At 35.5% G+C, this 21,842-nt stretch overlaps 1 protein-coding gene and 1 long non-coding RNA gene across 4 annotated transcripts in view; one reads left to right on the top strand and one right to left on the bottom strand.

The window, feature by feature from the left end:
* Positions 1-21,842, top strand: part of LOC131410704 (uncharacterized) — a 145,559-nt gene that overhangs the window by 73,411 nt on the left and 50,306 nt on the right. The window lies entirely within an intron of this gene.
* ZEB2 (zinc finger E-box binding homeobox 2) overlaps positions 1-21,842 on the bottom strand; it is a 131,489-nt gene that overhangs the window by 21,434 nt on the left and 88,213 nt on the right. For 2 of the 3 annotated variants that reach the window (XM_058548901.1, XM_058548902.1), the window contains exon 4: positions 17,420-17,491. The exons of the other annotated variant lie outside the window; for it this stretch is intronic. In XM_058548901.1, coding sequence (XP_058404884.1) covers positions 17,420-17,491 — 72 coding nt within the window. The remainder of the gene's footprint in view (positions 1-17,419; positions 17,492-21,842) is intronic. 3 annotated transcript variants of the gene reach the window in all.

Consider the following 21,842-nt stretch of genomic DNA (forward strand, 5'->3'; position numbering starts at 1 on the left):
TGTATGGTGATATAAAAAAAGTAATAGGGAAACCCAATAGAGTCTAGAAGATCAGGAAAGCTTTAATTGAGAAAGCATGAAGTTAACTAACTTCAGAAGCTGGGGAGCAGCGGCATGCGCGAGGAAGCGGTGACTGGAAGGAGCATGGTGCATTTCACAATCTAAAAGGACAGGGCTAGACAGCAGAGAGTGAAAGGGGAACAGCATGATGGAAGGGTGGAGAGGCAGGCAGGAGCCAGACTGTGCAGCGTGTGATAGCCCTATTAAGGATCTGGGTTTTATTCTAAGAGGAACAGGAAGCCATTGAAGGGTATTAAGCAAGGAGGATGGTTGGATGAAATTACGGATTATCTGCATTTTTAAATGACAACTCTGGCTATAGTATGGTAACGATGGGAGGAAAAGAAAAGTTGATTCTGGGAAACCAGTTAGGAGGCTCTTGCCATAGATAAAGGCAAAAGATAAAGGTTAAGGAATTGAGGATGGAGACTACAAGAAGTGGCTGGACTTGAGAGATACTTAAGTAAACTCATTAGACTTGGGAAAGGATTAGGTGTGCCAAGGGGGGAGGTGCTAAGATCCCTTAGGTTCAGGCTCTCCGAATTTGATGGATGGTAGGTGACATTCACCAAGCACTGGAATTCTAAAAAGACTTGAAACTGTGAACTAACACATTGACTAAAACATTCTCTTTTGCCACTCCAACTTCTGTTAAGTTTAACAAGAGCAACAGTCTGATTCTAACACCTGTATTTCCTTCAAATATGGGTTTGGAATGTGCAATAGTGGATTAAGGTTTATATTTTGAAATTTTGCTTAAATTCTTTCTTAGAATCTGAAGTCTTAAATCTGTTCTTAGAACAATAACAATGATTAAGATCACTTTTCCACGGGTATACTCATGATGACATAGATGCTTTCCAAAGGATACTTATTGGTAATGATTGTGATGATGTCATTTAACTTGCACCATTAAATTGCTAGGGAGTATGAAGGAACTGCCAACTTGCACAAACTATTTGTTCATTGTTTTGGATCATTAAAATAACTTCAGATCTAACAAAACTCACCTTTTGTTTTTAAGAGAAAGAAAAGATAAAGGGGACAAAATGGTAGATCCAAGATGGAACTCTTTTGAGCAACTTGACTGATTTGACCAGCGACTGACTTCTTTTTCAGCATTGTGGCAATAGAAAGTAATGTAATAGCTCCTTTCTGAGCCCAGACCTACTTGAACGTTGTCAAACATTTAGAATACCATTTATTTAAGTTTTTCAAGAACACTGTCCCACTTGAAGATCTTTAGTATAACCTAGTAAACATAGATAGATGTACATTTAACATCCTAATTTTATCTTGATATTTCAGCAACTATTTGAATTATCTGGCTATCTTTGCATGAATTTTCATTTGCATATGAATGTTTCCATCAGAAATGTAATCAAATGCAAATTCAATTGGATTTGCATTAATAGCTTTTCAGCTTAAAAGGGAGGAAAATTCTGATTTTTCTGGATAGGCAAACTAAACTGCGTCTAGATACACTACTGGTGTTTGGAGAGGCAATTCACTTGCTAGATCAAATTTGGCCATGCTAGATTTCTATGTCAAGTGTAATGGGGACAAAAGACATCAAATCATGTACTCTCTTTAAGGATCATCTTGGATCATCTTTGTATCCTGAGCATCGCACATATTGCCTAGAAATTGTTAGGCTCTCAAGAATCATTTATGGAATGAATATAGAATAAATTATGTCCTTAACACTAATTTTGGTGCAGACGTCTTCTAGTAAAAGGAAGCATAAGATGAGATATCTACAGTTGAGCTAGGGATTTAGACCTACTATTAAGGCAATCGTAGAACAATTATGGGATAAACTGTGTAGTGGTGATCATAAATACTTGCAATAATTCGACAAGGCTCAGATGAGTATTCAAAAAGAGTTTCATAAAGAAAATATTACTCAATCATTTAAATTGATTTGCTCCATCAGGATTTTTCTTCATGTGGTATACATATGCTGTTTGTTGTATATCTCATATATCTAGAATCACTTAAGTGGGCTAGAGTCGAGTCTTCCTTGAACTAGGTATAACCATCATGGATATAATGTGGTTTTGCTTTGGTGTTGCTATGGTTTTTCTACCCAGCACCACAACATTCTCCTTTGCCTGGGAACAGCTCCCCATTTTCCAAATTGCCAAACCTCATGGTACCCAAGAGAACTGCCATGTTATTGCATGATCCTGCCCCCCTAGCCACAGTGGATTAATCTGCACTTGAAGGGAACCAATCTTAGTCCTTCATTCTCCAGGCCAAACCATTGATTGGTCCAGGAGTAGCCAACAGATCCAATAAGTTCAGTAAATCCCTTCCCTATGATTTTAGGACTTTGTTCCAAAGAGAACATCAAGGCAGCTTTTTTTTTTCCCGAGTGATTACAGCTATAAGATGTAGAACGAACTAATTAATATTTCCCACGTAGAGCGAGATTTATGAAGAGAGAGAATGAAGCAGACACACAGAGAAGAGCAGAGACAAGATGGCAAGTCCAGACAGTATATTTCTAGCTCTACTTGCTGCTGAGGCCAAGCTACACCTCTGTCATTCCAGTGGCTCTGTTGTCAACCCTCCTTCGATTCCATGAGCCAAAACATTCTCTTTTCTACTTTAGGCTTTGTTGTGCTTCAGTCTCTTAGACCTCAAATCACTCTAATTGTTATAATATTAGAACAAGTGATGGGATTATTTTTGGTTACTCTCAAAATTGTTGGGAAGGAAGAAATTTTGATTCCACTTGGAAGTTGACATTTTTGGTCATTAGAAAGATTTTGTAATACTGTATAGTGGACATAGGAATGAGGTAGAAAATTTGCTAGAAAGTTATAGAATTCCCCACTGCATTTTTCTAGTGTAAAATCAACCTCATTTTCCCTTTTTTCTGTAATGCTCTTCACCTCTTGGTTGTCTTGGAAGAACTGCCAAAACACACTGACAAAGGATATTTGCATGGTATTTATGATCAAACCATAATAAAAATTCACAAGAAACCTCAAATAATTTCTTCCCATACCTTCTCCAGAGATTTTGCATTTAGTCCTAAAATTTACCCTAATGTCTTGCAAATATCTCAAGCTTCCCTAAGGTCAGGTAAACTTTTCTCTATCCAAAAAAAGAACTTCAGTAATTAAAAATCTTTCCTCATCGCCATGTGTATTAATATTGTTAGGGTAAATTTCTAGGTCTCTTCAAGTCAGAAAAGCCTCAATTGCTTGTAAATATGGAGGTCACTCTTACTAATGTTTCTTAGTAATGATACTTTCATAAATATGTTTATGTCTATCTTAGATAAATATGATTTTTTTTTATTTTTTAGAGAGGTAATGATAAATATCAATATGGACTGGCCTTAAAAATTATTGCCTAAAAAATAAACAATGTTAACAGAACTCTAAGTGAAAGGGAAATACTGGTCTCCAAATCAGTCATTCCCTATAATCGAGTTGTTTTAGGTTGCTTTCTCAAAGATACTTAAAAGTGAGTTTTACTTAGTGTTTTTACAAGTTATTAAGTTACAATGAGACCTTGATACTTACTGCTTCTTTTCTGTTTCTCTCTCTTTACTGTAATCCCCTCACCATTTATTTTCTTTATTTGTAACAAGCATGTGTTCAACAAGGAAGACAGGTAATCTGTTATCACTGGTCTAATACTCAACATATTTTTAATTTTCATGAAAAATTGAAGAATCGTATTTGAATATTATGCTAAGCCATTTTAATAAACATCAAAATGAATAAATAATTCTTTTGGAAAAGAAAATATCTTGGAAGGTCTAGAAGAGTTGAAACAAGTATACGTAAAAAATTGAGTAGAATCATTCATCCATCCCTTTGTTTGATAACTGTTTCTTGAGTGCCTACTAGTGCCCAAGTGTACATGGGGATGAGGATATGACGACGTTGATTAATCATTTTTTCCCTACTTCTGGGATTCTCATATTTAGAGATGTACATAAAATGGTTGTGCTTCTGCAATATACAGACATATAAACACATGAAGGTATAACAGGGGATTATATTTATATATGGATACTTCCTCAGTATCATGTAGAAATTACACATTTATCATACAATCTGGCTTTTACTTAACTATGTCAAGGTGAAGGGATCTAAAGAAGCAATCACGAATCTAGGTAACTGTATTCATCATCTTTTTGAAAAATAGTCTCTTTATTAACATTTTAGATGATAAGAAAACACAGGAAATTATTTTTAATTTAGCCATTTGTATCGAATTTTTTCGTTTAAAGAAGCCCATACTAGCATTTGTTGAGGTGTATAAATTGTCATGGCTACTTTGTTTAAAGTTGACTAATTAATGGAATATAAGCATTTCATCATTAAAAATACATGTGTGCCTTTCCGCAGAAGGCTTCCAAAATACATATTGGCACCAGATATCTAAAAACAGTTGTGAGGGAAGAGGATGATCTTTTTCTCATCACACAACTACACAGGCAGCGCAGCAGAGCCTCCGACTGCTACAGAGGTGTGTGCAAAGCCAGGAAGGCTCATCAAGAGCGACAACGTTTTCTTTTCTCCTTGGGAATTAGCACAGCGTCTGGGCCAGTCTCTCCACACCTGCTCTGACATGGCCTTCTCCTGGAAAAACATGTTCAGATGCCAGTGAGAATTCCCCGTGTGGAAGAGCTTTAGGAGAGAGAGTTGCAGAAGGAACAGGGGATGGGAATCTGTAGTACTCTGCAGGATCAAGTATCTCCTTAAACAGCAGGAAACAGCCCAGTCAGGGACAGAGTCTAATTTGAAAGTGAAGTTGTATATTAGGAGATTGTGAATATCAAGAGTTAGAGATTACTAACCCTTAGACAGTTTTGATTGCTATGCATCAGTACAGAATCCATGTCTTTAAAAAAAATTCCCAAGTTAGATAATATGTATTGATCTTTCACATTACTGTGTAATCTAAAATTGTGGAATTGGTATATTACCAAAAGGACCGTTGGACTATTTTATTACATTTTAGAGGAATTTATGGATTAAGGTGTTTTTGCCCAGCAGTTCAGTGCTCTTTTCATGTGCTTTTTGTAGAGACACATGACACCTAAGGATGTTCTAGGACAGTGATTTTCAAAATGTGGTCTCCAGGCTAGCAGCATCAATATCACCTGGGAACTTGTCAGAATTGCAAATTCTTGGGGTCCACCCTAGACCTACGAATCAGCAATCTGTGTTTTAACAAGCCCTTCAGGGGATTCTGATGCATGCCCACACTACTCTAGGAATTCAATTTTCTGCCTCACCTGACTAAATAAGGCATTCAGTAACATGTTTTTGGGAAATAGTACAGAATTGCTCGCATGTCAGGTAGCCTTCCTGACTATCTCAACCTGACTTCATAGTCTCCTTCTTCACTTACTGAATATCATCTGCATATCTCAATCATTGAACTTATAATATTACATTGTAATCTTTTGTTTACAGATCTGTGGGCTGATGGAAGCACGGACCAGGTCTTACTCAGCTTTGTATCACAGTGCCTAGTACACTACCTGGCACACAGTTAATGCTCAATAACTGAATGATTAGACCCCAAATTCAGGGTCATTGGTACTTATTTTGGCTCAGTTATGTTTTTTAATCTAAATATCTTCATCTGTATAATGAGCCGGTATATGCTTTCTGGGGTATCCTCAAAGTTTTAGAATTCCATAATTTCAATTAATTAATTGCTCTAATCAATTTGCTTTTTTATTCACTGGCTAAGGCTAGAGAGTTTTATCTGTATTCTTTTCAATTAAAAACTCAATGCAACACAACTTTCTGATGGAGGAACTACATACACAGATTAAGAAAAAATATTTTGGAGGTGCCTGGAAACCACAGACGACATCGCAAGGAAAACAGTGCTTATTAAATATTTGTTGAATGAATGAAGGAGACACTCAAGAAGCTTGGGATATCAGTTACTTCTTGTGGGAACGCTTGCTGTGAAGTGGAGATAGCTGCCCCTAATCACAAACCAAGCTAATAAAACCACAGCATTCATTAGCCAGGAAGTGACAGGCTCTTCTTGGTGTACACTGATTATAGTCTCAAAATGACCCTCCTGGCTAACCTGCCAAGAGCTACTTCTGTTTTTCTCTCTTCAGAATCTATCTCTATCTCAATTTTATTTTTAAAAACTCAATGTGGGAAATTAACTAAAACATTTTAAAATGATAATTTGCATGACATATCAGACTGGATGACAAAACTCTTCCAACATATAAAAATGTGACAGATATTACACACAAGAAGAAAACGACATGCTTTATAATAGTACAACTCTCTCCTTGTTAAGTATTTAGGTACTAATTGAATTATCTGATTAACTGATCTTGCACAATTTATTAACTATATACATCCACTCAACTCTTGCTGAGAAATATCTTATGATAAAACTTGTGTGGCTTCTGTTACCCATATAAAAAAGCTAGCTAATTTAAAAGTTTTAATTTAAACTCCATGTAAGAGTAATAAGAGGAATTGGAAGTTGTTAAAGCAAGAAGATAATAAAGGTACAAAAACTTTCTTCTCTTTTCTTCACTTTCTTCTATGCTGATGATATGACACACAGAAATTGTACTTAAAGAAGCCTAACCGATTGCCAGCCTGCTAACTTTGTCACTAATATTACCAATTTCGGGGAGTTATGCCTTGGACTACGGTTTTGCAAGCAAGATTTTCAACTTAGGTCTAGATCTTTACCTGGAATTCGATTGCTCTGGAGACACCCGAGAAGGAGCCTGTAAACCTGGACGAAATTGGCGTTTCTGTGTGGTACTTCAGGTGGTGAATCCCTGATCTCACCCCTTCCCATCCTGGCTTATACTCTGTTATCCTAACACATTTTGTGAGGTATAAGCAGGACTGGGTACACAATTTGTGGGGCCCAGTGCAAAATGGCAACAGCAGAGCATTAAAACAAGGGCCAGGCCCTTCTAACCGCACGGCTCTATGTGACTATGCAGGTCCCATGCCCACAACACTGGCCTTGGGTGTAACATGGTGAGGGGGACCCCCTGAGACCTCTCCCCTCCCACGCCAACTAGCGCAGCCTGTGCTTTTTGTTTTTCTCGTTCATGCTTCTCTGTAAAATCTCATTAGAAGAAAGTGTAGGGTGGCGAGTCTGAAATTTCTAGTCTGATTTCTTCATTTAACAGATGATACAACTAAGGTACAGTAAGGTTAATGATTCATACAGTTACACAAATAATTTCTGGAAGAGCTGGATGTAGAATTCATGTATCCTGACTCTTAACCCATTACTCTTTCCACTATATCATAATGACTCATTACAAGAGAACGAAAGAGAGAAAACTCCATCTTTTTAGTTTTTCATCATGCCTGATTTGATATGATTTGAATAGGTCCTGGATGCTGAAAAGATCACTGTGACATTATAAGTAATTCTAAATAACAATATTGTAACACCATAAAATTAGTATGGGGAAAGCCAATGTAAATGCCAAATTCGATATAAATAAATATTAAATTTTAAACTTTTTTTCTCCATTTTTCTTTTCACGTCTCTGCTCTTCTGAATCCTATGCACTTGTTTTATTTTTTTACTGGGTGATCCACATCTAAGTCTATTGGGACAAAGAGAAAACATCATAAAAGTTCTTCAAATTCTCCACTCAAGATACCTATTTAAAATTTCCAGGGCCAGCCCTGGTGGCCTAGTGGTTAAGTTCGGCGCACACTGCTTCGGCAGCCCAGGTTCAGTTCCTGGGTGTGGACCTACACCACTCATCTATCAGTGGCCATGCTGGGGCAGTGGCTCACATACAAAAAGAGGAAGATTGGCAACAGATGTCAGCTCAGGGAGAATCTTCCTCAGCAAAATAAAATAAAAATAAAAACATAAAATATAATAACATTTTCACTTAATATTTAAGGATTTCATTTTTCTACTTTGGATATTTCTTATTTTTAATTATCTTTCTAAAGGCACTCAGTATGGAATAACTTATGAAGCATCTTGCAAAGGTGAATTTTTATTAACTATTCTGGTTATAGTAAATAAAAAATGTCTCAAGCTTAATTTAGGACTAGAGACCAAGAAAAACTTTATTCACGGTTCATTTTGCTTTCCCATTTCACATATTACTTGTTTATCCCCCCACATGCTTAATGATATCCTCCTACATGCTTTCCACTTCTTCAGATTAAATGAAGCTGTGTCATCCCTTGGTAATATCCCATCCCTCACAGACCTTTCTAGCAGAGCCAGTCTTGCTTTCATCTGTCTTAACGCACAGAGAAAAAAAGGATTGATCAACATACTCCTTAATTCACATTACCATTTCAAACCAGGGTTCTTATTTTATTAATTTGCTCATCATTCGTTTATTCATTAATTCAACAAACAACCTGTTTATCAACCATGAAGGCTGTATAAACACTGTGCCTGTGGAGAGGGAATATGGAGAAAAACAAACTTAACCTCTACCCTCAAAAAGTCTCCAATCTGTAACTGTAATTTTTTGAAGTCTAAGTCATCCATTTTCGCCATCGTGGTTTAGGACACTACCTATATAGCTCAAGTAAAATAACACTTGTCTCATGCTTATGTTTACACCCCAGGCTGCCATTACTATCATTCTGGAAAACTCTATTACTCAAAAGACAGTCCATGCAGAATCCTGGCTTCACAGTGCTTTGACTTTCTCTAGTCCAACAACATGGATGGCTACACTTTGGACTGGACTAAATCTGAGACAATTCCATCTCTATGACCCAGAACTTGGAACTTTCAGTCTCTAATTTCAACCTTCTGCCCTTCTCCATCGTTCAGTTCCTCATGCCCCTGAAACAGGTACTTCATTGTGATAATCAGGCCCTGACTAGTCTCCCAGTCCATTTCACCCATTCTGCTTTTACTTGCCTCAGTTCACCTTGGAGCCTGGAATCACTTCCATCTCTGCTCCTTATCCTTGTATCATTCTTATCTTGCCAGACTAAAATCCAGCCCAATTTCTCTGCTCCTAGAGTATCCAAAATGTCTAAGAAACTTAAAGAATTGTATAGACTTGTTTCAGTCTATGTTGTCAAAATAGGATATTCTTTTATGATGATAACTGAATCTCCATACATTGTCCATAGCAATTACTCTAAATTTCTGCTCTTCAAGATTCCAACCCTACTGCCATTCCCTTACTGTCAACTGATGAGCTCTTTTCCTACCTACTTCAAAGAGTACAACCCATATGATGTGAATTCCCTGAACTACCTTAAATTCAACCAAAATCTCTCTACCCTCATTCTTCCTTCTTTTTTTGATATTAGTGCTAAAAATGATGTGTCTCTGCCCACAGCCAACGCTATCATTTAAAGCTATTCCCTCACAACCCTTCTGATAACTTACTCCATCTCTCACCCAGTCTCCATTTACATTTTCAGCCTTTCTTTCTCTCTTTTGCACAGAAACAGGTTCAACAAGCCTTTGTGCTAAAGAAAACCTTCCCTGAAATTTGCAGTCTCCTAAGGCACCTCTCTATTTTCATGTCGCCAGTATTTGACCCCACACTCTGTCAGAAACCCTCTGTAATACTGAACACTTTTCACTTGAACCTACATAGCTTTTGTATTTCAAATATAACATCTTAATCCATATATTATTATAATCATTAATAATAATAATAATGGCTAGTAGCAATTGAACATTTATTATGTCAAACATTTTGCACACATTTCTTATTCATCTACCATTGTTTTATTCACCCAGTTGAATGTAAGTCCTTAATGACAGTGACTATTCATTGTACCTTTCATGATGCCTAAAAAAATGCCTTGCACTTAGTAGGGTTGCCCTAAGTGACTATTGATCTGAATAGCTAATGAGGCTATAATTACTTATTTGTAAATTTTGCCTTCATGTCATTATGATTTTTGTTTTTCCTATTGGCACCATAAAATTTTGCATTCCTTAAGGACAGGAACTGTATCTTCTATTTCCCTAAAGTTTCTTTCTTAAGCCTCAGTTTAAATTCTGCACACAAGGAATACTCTGACTGAAAAGAATGAATGTAGGTATCTTAGTGGTTGCTAACAAGTCACAAACATCTTATTATTTGTTTATTTGCTTGCTATCCAGGACAGGAAGGAGAAAAAAGATAAGACTGCTGATGCTGGTTAGTGATCAAGTAAAGGAAAAACCTTCAACAGCTTTCACCCTTCTTATCCACAGACCTTATAAATACTGTTAAATACTCTTTTACATTTAAAAAAAGATACTAGATAAAGATGAAGTGATACAGAAAACTAAGTATTCCTTCTTAATCTTCATATTTTAACCTCAAATGCATCATCAGAGCAGTGAAAAGAAATTTGTCCTCCAACTTGTCTGGGTAGTTTTCCAAGATAGCAAAGGAATTTAATTGGCAAAGGCTCTCAAAATTGACTGGTTAGTCCTTCCATTGGAAATTTGTTAAATATTGCATTTTTGTTTTCTACTGAAGTTGTTAATGAGGAATCAGTGTGAAGAGAGGGGACATTTATTTCTTAATGAATAAAAATGGTGTAAAGCTTACTTGTAGATGCAAACAAACTGGCAATATAACCAAAACTGGGTGGGCATCTCGTATATGTCAGGCATTGTACTTGGTACTTTAAAAATGATAACTTTTAATCTCTACAATGAGACTTTGTACACAGGGAATCATTATTTCCATTTTACTGATGTAGAAATGAAGGTTTATTATATACTCAAGTTCATGGAACTAGTAATTGGTAGAGACAAAATTCAAATGTGGTTTATCTGACTCTAGAATCTGGAGCATCTCAAAAGGACATTTGCCTTTCATATGTAAAAGCATTTATATATTATTCTTAAAATATTGGAAGCATGTTTAATGACTATAGTTAGAGTCAATATAGTTAGTTCTTGGGCAATAATTTTCTTGCATTATGTAAGATTAAGAATTGAGACCTAAATTGGCCTTGCCAGTTTCTAGATTAAGGTACTTTTCTTTTCCCAGCAAAGGAAGCAGAGATGCAGGTGGTTATTAATAGCCCTTTATAACTAGAGTAGTAGATTGTCTGAGTAAATATAACTTTCACACATTCAAAGAGGAAAACATCAGGGGCCTATCTGGGTCTTGATGTGCACGTGGAACTGCATTAATGCTAATGATCACCAAGCACCCAAGATAGATCCTTGTTACTACTAGCATGTAGGCAAACTCCTGTTTATAATGCTCCTAAGTTTTTCCATTTCTCTAATCTTCTTAGAAAATAGTTTTTTCACACAGTCTTAAAAATTCTACATAATAATTTCATCCTGAATTTGAATTTGATTAATATCTGGAAGATGTAAGGTTCTTTGTAAAAAGGCATTCTTTGTCTTAGGTGTTAAAGCATACAATTTCTTTCATTTTTAAAACATTAAAACCAATGTAGAAACATTAAATGCAATGTGGAAAGTTATTAATATAAATCAGGGTTTGCAATGCTTTATGTTGTTCTAAAGCAATTTTGCTGTGCTGCTAATCTAACTTTGTTGTAAAAAAGTAGTGATATTCTAGGCTATTGTTCTTTGCCTTTAGCAAGTTGATTTCAGGAACTTAAATCCTGGTTTCATTCTCTGAAGATACTGGACTTGCTCCCCTCCACCGGGAATGTTTTCTGCTATTGGGGTTTCCTTTCTCAGAGTCCATTTCTTCTCCTCCTTCCTTCCCTCCTTCCTTCCTTCCCTCCTTCTCTCCTTCCTTCCTTTCTGCCTGCCTTCCTACCTATCCTCTTTCCTTCCCTCCTGTCTTCCTTCCTTCACTCATCTTGTCAGTCATAATGTACCATGTGTGTTCGCTGCTATACTGGTCCTTTGAGGCAAACAGGGAGTAGTCCTTTTCTTAAGGCAAATATTTTGGGGGCACTTACTAAGGCCAATATATACATTATTTATCGAATTACCTCAACAATCCTATGAGGTAGATATCATGATAATCTACTCCCATTTTGCAGCTGAAGAAATCTCTTATCTTCATGAAATTAACTAGATGAAATAGGTACAAAGAAGAACAATTCCACATGTTAAAATTAGTGGTGTGCACCTGAGGGCTGTGGGACTTCAGAGAAGCAAGAGATTGATGTGGCTTGAGGGGTTCAAGGATGAACACATTAAGGAAAAGGGATGTGAGCTGGCCCTGAAGAAGAGAAGGGTGGGAAGAATTTGGATGACCAGAAGAAAGAGGGTGAGAAACTAGAGTCTCAAGGAATAGCATGGGCAGAGATTCAGAGGTTGGTATAAATGTGATTATTTTTTGATGTTACCAAGGGATTTGGTCTGACAAGAATGGAACATTGTTGGTATGAAATGGATGACATTTAATACAGGACTGAAGAATGTGGATTTTGCCCTATAGGTACTAATGGGCATGCAAGAATTCTAAGAAGGCAATTTGGACAATGAGAAAAGTGTTATAGGAAGAATGTGGACTGACCAAACTGAGGAGGACATGAAGGCTAGAGACCAGTCAAATGTAAGTGAGTCTTTCTCATTTAAGAGACTAGAATAATGGGAGATGAAAATGTCTGGTTGGTTATTTCAGGCTAGGTGTCAAAAGAAAGTCAACTTGGAAATATGCAAGGGAAGTCCAAATGTTGTTTGTCTCTCATTCACTCTCTCATTTCTTCAAAAACTCTTTCTGACCTAGACTATTCCAGGATCTGTGGTGATAAAGTGACTACAACCCCACACAATTCCTGCCCTCAAGTAGCTTACAATCTAGTAGGGAGAAAGATGCCTGCAAGTGACTAAGTATAATATGAGAGAGAATTAAATAAACTCTATAGGAAGACCCTCAAAGTAATGAGTGGTTAATCCTAAGTAGGAGACTGTAAGATGGTTTCCAGGTGGAGATGGCCTTTAAGAATGTGTATGATGCTGACAGGCTAAGAAAGGATGAGAGGCTTTCTAGGTTGAAGGGAAACCATGAGCAAGGGCAAAGACATATAAACGGTAAACAGTCTTTCAGAGCTGAGGCATATTCTGGGAAGTGGTATTAAAGGCAAGATGGGGTTAGATCACAGAGGGTGCCAATTCAAATGCTGACTCATTCGGAAAGCAATGGAAAACTATGGAAAGTTGAGTATGAAGTGGAGTAGTGGATGAATTACAACATCCATCTGCCCTAAGTGTTAGGAAAACAACTTCAAACTAATTCTGTTAATGTGAGGAATGGATTAAAGAAATTAGGGACTGATAGCAGGGAGCCCAGTTAACAAGGTATTGTAATAGCTCAAATGAAAGATGAGAATTTAAATTAGGATAGTGAAAAAAAAGAGGGGGATAAATACAAGTGATATATAATATCTGTGACAGTAGAATTGAGAACTTGATGACTAATTAAATAAAGTATGTAAGAGTCAAAGATGATACCATAGTTTCTAGCAGGATCAGCTCCTCAGAGTGGTGAAAAATCTTCTAAGGCGAAAGGATACATCAAGCGATTTAGATTTTATTCCCCAATCTGCCACCAGTTAGCTATGTGGCATTTTTTTACTACAGTTTCCTCAGCTATCAAATTATAGTTAAGGAATTGTTCTGTAGTGTAACTTTCAATTTTAGAATTCTGTGATTCAATTCAACTAAACCTTCCTACTACTTCTTATAGCTTTAAACTCAGCAGAATACACTAGGAAGGAGATACTTTTAGATTCTAAAAGACTACTTTATCTATTTTTATGAAGTTAATTACATTTTACTATTTAATAGATTTGTAGAATTGAGGAAGAACTTCAGAGGTTTTCTCCTTACTTTTAGTTAAGAATGAAATTTGTGTGTTGAGTTTTCAGAGAGAAATATTAGAGACATTTTCCTTGTCTTCCCTTGACAACTTATTCCAATGAATAACAACACTTTTTATCAGAAAATTTGCTTAACTTGTTTAAAATTTATCTATTCCTATGTCTGTTGGTTCTGCTTGGATTAGAAAAGAAAAATGGTATCTGATATTAAACAATTCCATATTCATTCATTAATAAAAAACATATTTATTGAGAGCCTATTAATTTTAAGGCACCCTTATAGATAATGTGGTAGTCTAAGAAACAATCCATGCTCTCAGAGTTTGCAATCTAATTTGGAAAAGACAACATGTTAATTAACAACACACTACAGTAGTTAGTAGCTGATTTATTCTAGAAGAGTTCATTGGAGAAAGATATCATTATAGGTTGAGATGGCTAGAGAAGAAGGTCAGCCAATATAGCTGGAACTTGATCAGAAGAACTTAGGTGGAAAGAAAGACATTGTCCATTAATAAGTAATTTCAACCAGAAAAGATGTCTTATTTCAATTCTACATGTATTTAGCATCCAAAAAGATGCTAGGAATAAGAAGCAGTAAACTTACGGTTGGGAAGAAATATGTATTTATTCTCTAACTGGGCAGAGTTATAACCTGAGGATCACCAGTAAATTTCAATTACCAAGTCCAATGTATTTGCTCACCATTCTTTCAATTGTGGTTTTTGAATCTTTTGAATTGGCCATTCTCTCTTTTTTTGAAACTGTCTTTGCCTTCTGGATGTTTAATTTTTTTCTCTCTCTTTTACAATCTTTTTTCTTTTAATGAATTTGATTTTTTCCCCCTACCCACCAGGAGCCCTGGCCTTAGCTTTCTACTTATTTCAATAAATACACTCTCAATTGTAAATCTCATAGTCTCATGATGTTAAATACTATCTGAATATATTTGCATGACTCTCAGATCTCTATCTCTAGCCCTGACTTCCTGGGTTTCAATTCCTCATTTCCAATGGACATTCTCATATATATAAGTCTAACTTTCATATGAAAATACTTATGTCTAAAGACAAGCTTGAGGTCTTCTCCCCAAAACTGGATCTTTCTTCTGTCTATCTAGAAATAGCAAGTATTCCCATATTCTAAACATGCCGGTATGTAATCTTGAAGCCATTTTGACTCCATCACCCAGAGAAACAATCTGTTGTTAAGAACTCATGTTGCTAACTTCACCACTGTCACCACCCTAGGACAAGCTTTCAATCACTTCACACTTGAATAACTACAATGACTTCCAGTTGGTCTCTCAAAGTCTGGTTTTCCCCCGCAGAATCACAGTAGTATAACATGACCAAACTCTTTTGTTTGATGCTTTATATTCTCCATCAGCTGGCTTCAAGTTAAACATCCAGCTTCATTTCCCATGAATTGTCTCCTAGGACCCTCTGATTTGCCAAATCCTTTTACTAACTATCCTCTGAATAAATATCACAATTTTCTTCCTTGGCCTACACACTCCTCTTCTGCTAGAAAGCCCTTCCTCACTCCCCTATGAATACTGAAGAGGTACTTAGTTCAAATGTCACCTCCTCTGTGAAACCTCTTCTGAATACTCACCCCATAGGATCTCTCCCACTTCTGTATTTTGAAATAATTATGGTTCCTACCATTTGTTGCAATTTATCACATATTTTCACTTATTGTTCATTATTTTTTCTTGTGTGTTACTCTCATCTTCCAAATTAAATAATAACTATGCCTTAGACTTCCTGACCCATGTTCCACCACACATGCACACCACAGTGAATACATAGAAGATACTCAATGAATACATATTGATTTATTTATTGACTGAATACATATAAACTATAGGGAATAGTAAGCAGTATGAGAAAAAGAGATCTTAAAGCTAGGTGAAAGAACATTCAAATTGATTTTTAAATCTTCTGAATAGGAACAATTTTTGCTAACCTCACTTTAGACCCTAAGTGTATAAAACAGCTAGTAAATTGTCACTTTGTGGGATAAACTTACTTTTGTGACACTTTAAATGCCTATAAAGTTAGTAAAAATTAGCATTTATTTATACTTGAAGTTGAAATTTAACATTTATCTTAAAAAGGAACATGAAGCCATTTTTGATCCTATGAGTTGGGACATTATAGAAAGTATCTAATTTATGGTATCTCTTTTTTATTATGTTTTTATTTTGTCTTGTCTCTATTTCACATGGTGATGGTACCCCTGGAACATAAAATATTAAAAATAGAAATATTCTGAACAAGCAACTAGTTCAATCTACTCATTTTTCAGGTGTAGAACCTGAGTTCCAAAGAGGGTAATTGACTTGCCCCAGGTCACAATGTAGTTATTGCCAGAGCTATACCTAAAAATTAGGATTATTGGTTCCTAATTCTATACCTTTTTCATAATCCCATATTGTACAGTTTCATTTTTGTACCTCAAATTGACATTATTCAAATGAAAGAAAAATTACAATCATTTTTCATTATTTCTCTTATTTTACACCCAAGAAGGTGAATTAGTGCCTTGCAAGTTATTAATAAGTGCATTCTAAATAGAAACACAGTATGAGCAGTTTATTAGGATGTGTATCAACGTAACGGAGATATGAATATCATCTTAATCATTTACATTTCTACAACTTCATAAAACCAACACTTTTTTCATTGGTGAGTTGAGTGGAAATATTTACGTGATTTTTTTTATTTTGTTTTGGAAGAAAACCTTATACTGGGCACTACGCTAATATTTGTAATGGTAGTGTGAAGAATTGTCTGAAACACCAAAAATAATTAGCTTTGCGTAGGAAAAGAGAGATAAACATAGTGAGTCAATGTAAATTTACACTGATGATGTGAGAATGTGAGGGAAAACGCTGTTCAGTTTTGGGGAAAGAATATGGAATGTCACAGTTGTCCTGAAACTCCATCCTACAGCAGTAGCAGAGTAAAAAAAACACCACTTACTACTTTCCCACTGCAATTTTTTAGCTTCATTAAAGAGAAGTGAAATTGTCAGTTCTTCTTTATAAAACTTCTGCCTAGAAAATATCATTTAGAGGGGCTGGAGGGTATTGAGAATTAAAAGTGAAGAAAGAATAAAAAGGAACAAAGATGACCAATTTTTGTGAGGAATGTTTATGGAAATTTGGTTTGTCTTTCTGAAAAAACATTTTACAATCTAAATTATGCCATATCACTTGAATTCTCAATGACTAACATCAAGTGGTGGGCTAGAAGAAGCATACTATATTCTAATTTTAAAATTATTTATGCTGTCTTTTAAAATAAAAATTACTACCAGAAATTTGCCCAACTCATGCTTTGAAAGGATTTATTTATCCAGTTCAGTTTTCTCAACTTTCACAGGCAAATTAGGGGTTTAAGAATGAAAGATATATTTGCTGAATAAAATACCAAAATACAGAGAGTCCTGATTTGAAACAAAACAAGAGACTTGTAAAGTCTGACTTAATTGTTAAGTCATGGAGATACAAATGGATGGGTCAGCCTTTCTTTCCCTGACTCACTAAATCCACATGACACAGGACAAATCTGATCTTAGTGTGGTAAACAGCTTACCTGTACCATTGTTAACTGTGGTCTGGATTGTGGCTTCTGGCCCCATAGTGTCATAGTCTTCCTTCATTTCTTCTGTGGGGGAAAATTATCTTTAGCATTTGAAAATTGTAGAAAGGCTTACTATACTAAGCATGCCAACCACAGGAACAAGGAAGATTCTTTTAAAGGAAGCAGAGAAAAGGCTTGTTGTAAACCTCTAAACAATAGTTTTGTTCAGGCAATTGAATGAATCCAATAGTGCTAGCTGCACAAGCACTTATTTACTTTAAGCATTACTGCAAGCTGTGAAAAACACAGGTGCCTTTTTAGGGCAAACGAAGGGCTTTTCTTCTGGTGGCAGTTCTAGTGACAAACAGGGGGAAAGATATTATTTTTTCAATAAGAGTCAAAAGCAACTAAGTATTTTCCCTATGAAGCAGTACACTAGCTGCTATGTCTCTGGTAACTCTGGATGATTAGTGGCAAGTCAGAATTTATTTTATTTTCATGCTTTTTCCCCCCTTGGATTAGGTCTGATGGTGGTAATCTATGCAAGCATATTTTTTAAAAAACTGAATTCTACATATCAAAACTTGAAATGCCCAGTTTATAAAAGAAGTATCTCAGAGGTATTGAAAACACCTGTTTCACTGTTTTCTATAAACTTCTAAAACATACCTTCCTTACTCCTTTCCCTACCACTCCATAAATATCTTTCTTCTTTATCATTTATGCCCCAGGGGATAATCATTGTCATTTTCTGAGTGAAAACATATAGATCTAACAACAGCTCAATGTTCTGATGAAGAAGGAAATATGTAACACTGATATTGAAGATTCAGAAAAGGAAAAAAGGTAATTTTCTAAAATGGTAATATTTTAAAATAGGGAGAGTTTAACAAATAGGAGAACCCTTGAATTTTCTCTCTACCAAATTGTAGAGTAGATGAGAGGGCAGAGAAGGACAGCTGACAGTTAAAAATCCTCCAAGTGAGTAAATTAAGCACAAACTTTTAAAAATTGTATTTTTACAACAACAATACTAATGAGAACCAAACATGATCCAGGATAAATATCTCTCTGTGAAAACCATTTTACTTAAAACAAGAGAAACTTTATAAATAGGACTCTGTGAATTTCCAAATTTATCCTGATCATTCTTTGCTTATTACGCTCTAGTCATAATTATTTGATACAAGAACAAGTTGTAGCAAATATTACAGCAAAATTAAGATATATATTTTACAAGTAGTATCCTGCAGCATATCTGTTTATGGTATCAGAACTGAAAAATCATGGGCCTCTTAAGGTAAAATACACAGATATAAATAGATGCTAATTTAATGCCACTGCACATAATAGTCAGATAATTTGAATGATATTTATTTAAACTGTATAGCCACTTTAAATTCATTCTTGGCCCTGGACTTCTCTCTTATTTAAGAAATATTTACACAAGGACATTTTGCATAAAACATTTAGAAGTTCACTATATAGCAATATTGTATTGTCAATTGTAATAATTGATCGGTTGAAAGGCTCCCTCAACTGATATTTTTATCAGTCTCTGCAAGGAATTAAATTAAGGTACTTCTGAGAAGTTCAGTACTAGATATAAATATAGCTTTTGTGTCTTTCTTCCTTGCTCATCTCATGTGATTTCTGGTAGCTAAGAGTCAGAAGAATCATAAGTTTTCCATCTGAGAGATCAAGTCACTGAGGGGAAAACAGTTAACAGCGTTTTTTTTTTTTTTTTGCATAATAGTGGTAATGTTCAAGATTTCTGCTGCACTTCCTTCCTCATTGTCATTTTCTTATGAAAAACGTAAAGAGAAGTTACAATAGGTGATTGCTTCCCAAATTATTTAATGCTGGGTATACAAATGTGTAGCCGGCACTTTGTGTGTGTTGCATTCTGTAGGATTACTTTAGCTTTAATTCTCTTTTACCAAAGATTGTGCAACTGAGATGATGTCACTTTTACCTAGAATGTACTTTGCTTCAATTTACTGAGCATCAACCTTTTTCTTTTTTGAATATCAAGTTGAATTTATTAAAATGAAGCACTAAGCCTTTTCAGATATGTATCTGAAATACTATGTGTATGCCTATTTAATTAAGTTTCATGAATCCGTATTGAGAAGGACATCATAATAAGTAGGTTAGGAATATCTCCTCTGAATTAATGGCAATGCTGGCTGTCTTGCTGCCTCACGCCTAACCTTAAACTTTTTCCGAGACACCTCTGACTCAGCACGCTGTGTCTAAAACCACACAGTATATTTGTTTTTAAAACACTTGTAAAAGTTTGCGTTTTCCAGTCACCCTTGGGAGGAAGGTTTGTAAAAATAAAGAGCACTTTCTTCCTTAAGATGAAGAATCCTTGAATAAGCAGAAAGAGGCCAAGATGCAGGTGATTTATTTAAGTCTGTGTCAATGATAATGATGTCATGGTTTCCAGCACACTGTGTCCACCCCATTGTGGGACGAAAGAATGTCAAGGACAATTCCAAACACAAAACTTTGATTGTGCTGGAACCGGAAAGGCACAGTAAGAACTCCACTGCGCTCTTCAGTTCAAAACCTGCATCCTGCAGACAAACTACAGAAAGCATGGGAGAAAGAGCAAAGGAGAGGGGCTTATCTCAGAGTAAAGCTATGTGCTGAGGTATGATGGTAGACAGCCAGGCACCAGGGATAAAACACTACTAAATAAAACAGCACCAGAATTAGAATTATTGTCTATATTGTGTGTTTTGAACAATAAATAAGAAAAATATTTTATCAGAAGAAAAATGTGTTATCTAAGAGTCAGGATAAACAATGAGTAGCTTTTTAAGACCAATTTCTTTTCATTAGACATCAAGGCACCACATCAGAGCACTTTTGGAACAATAAAAAAAAGGAACAATAAATCATTACTAATCATTAGAACTAGACAGGTAATAGCCGGGTAACTTTCTTGGTCCAAATAGCCAAATGAGATTAAGGATTTACATTTTATTTAATTATTGTGACTCCAGAATGCCAGTTTATTTACCATAAAGGTAAGAGCAAAGAACAGCCTGTTCATTTGTATCCCAGGCACCATTAACTACAGGTGACAACAGGGTCTGTAATGCATTCATATGGATTATCATATATTAAAACATTTAGAATTATGATCCATGGCCAACACAAAAAGCTGCCATAATCACAAACTACTATAGCTTGACATTGCTGCTGTTTTGGTTGTTTTTCAATTACTGATCTTAATTTTTTAAAATTAAACTTTTTTTTTTTTAGAAGTTTAGAAACGTACATTTGTTATATCGTTATTAATTATTCCTTTAAGGGTGGAAATTCTAGTAATTGGTCCTTACCCTTGATTTCTAGGTATTAAAATTTAAAGCATCAGAACATTCATTCTTATAGCCCTGCATATCTAGTTCATTAACAAATATGAATAGCTAACACCAGCTCATTTAAATAGTATGTCTTACATGAGTTCTCGCCACACTCTGTTTCTGTCACACTGCTCCCAAGAATCATTGGCTCTTATTATACATGTAAATGGCTATCATAAAAATAAAAATTTCATTTAAGATTGTTAATGACTTCTGCAGCAGTCAGACTTCCTTTAATGATCATCCTCTGCCCCTAATTAAACGTATTTATCTTTCAAGCATCTTTGGCTGAGTTCTCCCTCATAGTTGAAAATCTAAAACCTTAAGTCTTAATGGATATAACGATAAATGTTTATGTGTGGGATTGCTGAGATTCGAGAAACCTTCACCGAAAGCAAAATTGGAAACAGAAAGAGTACAAAACTTGGCACAGTATGTTAGGAAAACGAAAAACAAATACAGCACACTCAAACTGCCATCCGTCTTTTTTCCTTCTTTTTTTCACATTTCATTTTCTGTAGTAGTGGAAGTGCTTTTATTATCCTCCTTCCAATACACCAAACAATTACTCTGCCTATGTTCAGTGTTTTATAGTCTGCAACATCACAATAGCATATAGGTAGATTCTGCTGCTTACTTATTCGCCTTCCCATCCACTTCACCTATTTATAAAAATGCTATTGTTATTTATATCATAAGAGCAAAAACAAGGTGGGGTAAATCATGATGGCTCTCACTGGGTCCCGGGAATAGAGATTAAGGAGACATGAAGGCTTGAATTAGAAGGGTCGTTTAAAAAAATTTTACAGGCCACCTTATCAAGTAAAGATGAGCAGAGGGAGCATATGGGAATTAGATTAATTCTCTTTTATTTTGTTAGTCATTTCATGCCTTAGTGATGTTCCATCCTACGTGAATTTTAGACCAAGACATTTCCATTTGCACAGTGGCATTTGAAGTTTTAGTTTGAACACGATTTACCTTATTTTTATTATAGTTGGCCTTGGACCATTTTTACGTCCCTAGAGAGTCCCACTAAACTGCAGGAATCATTATCA

Source organism: Diceros bicornis, chromosome 10 (genome assembly GCF_020826845.1).
Source record: "Diceros bicornis minor isolate mBicDic1 chromosome 10, mDicBic1.mat.cur, whole genome shotgun sequence".
Taxonomy (NCBI): Eukaryota; Metazoa; Chordata; class Mammalia; order Perissodactyla; family Rhinocerotidae; genus Diceros; species Diceros bicornis.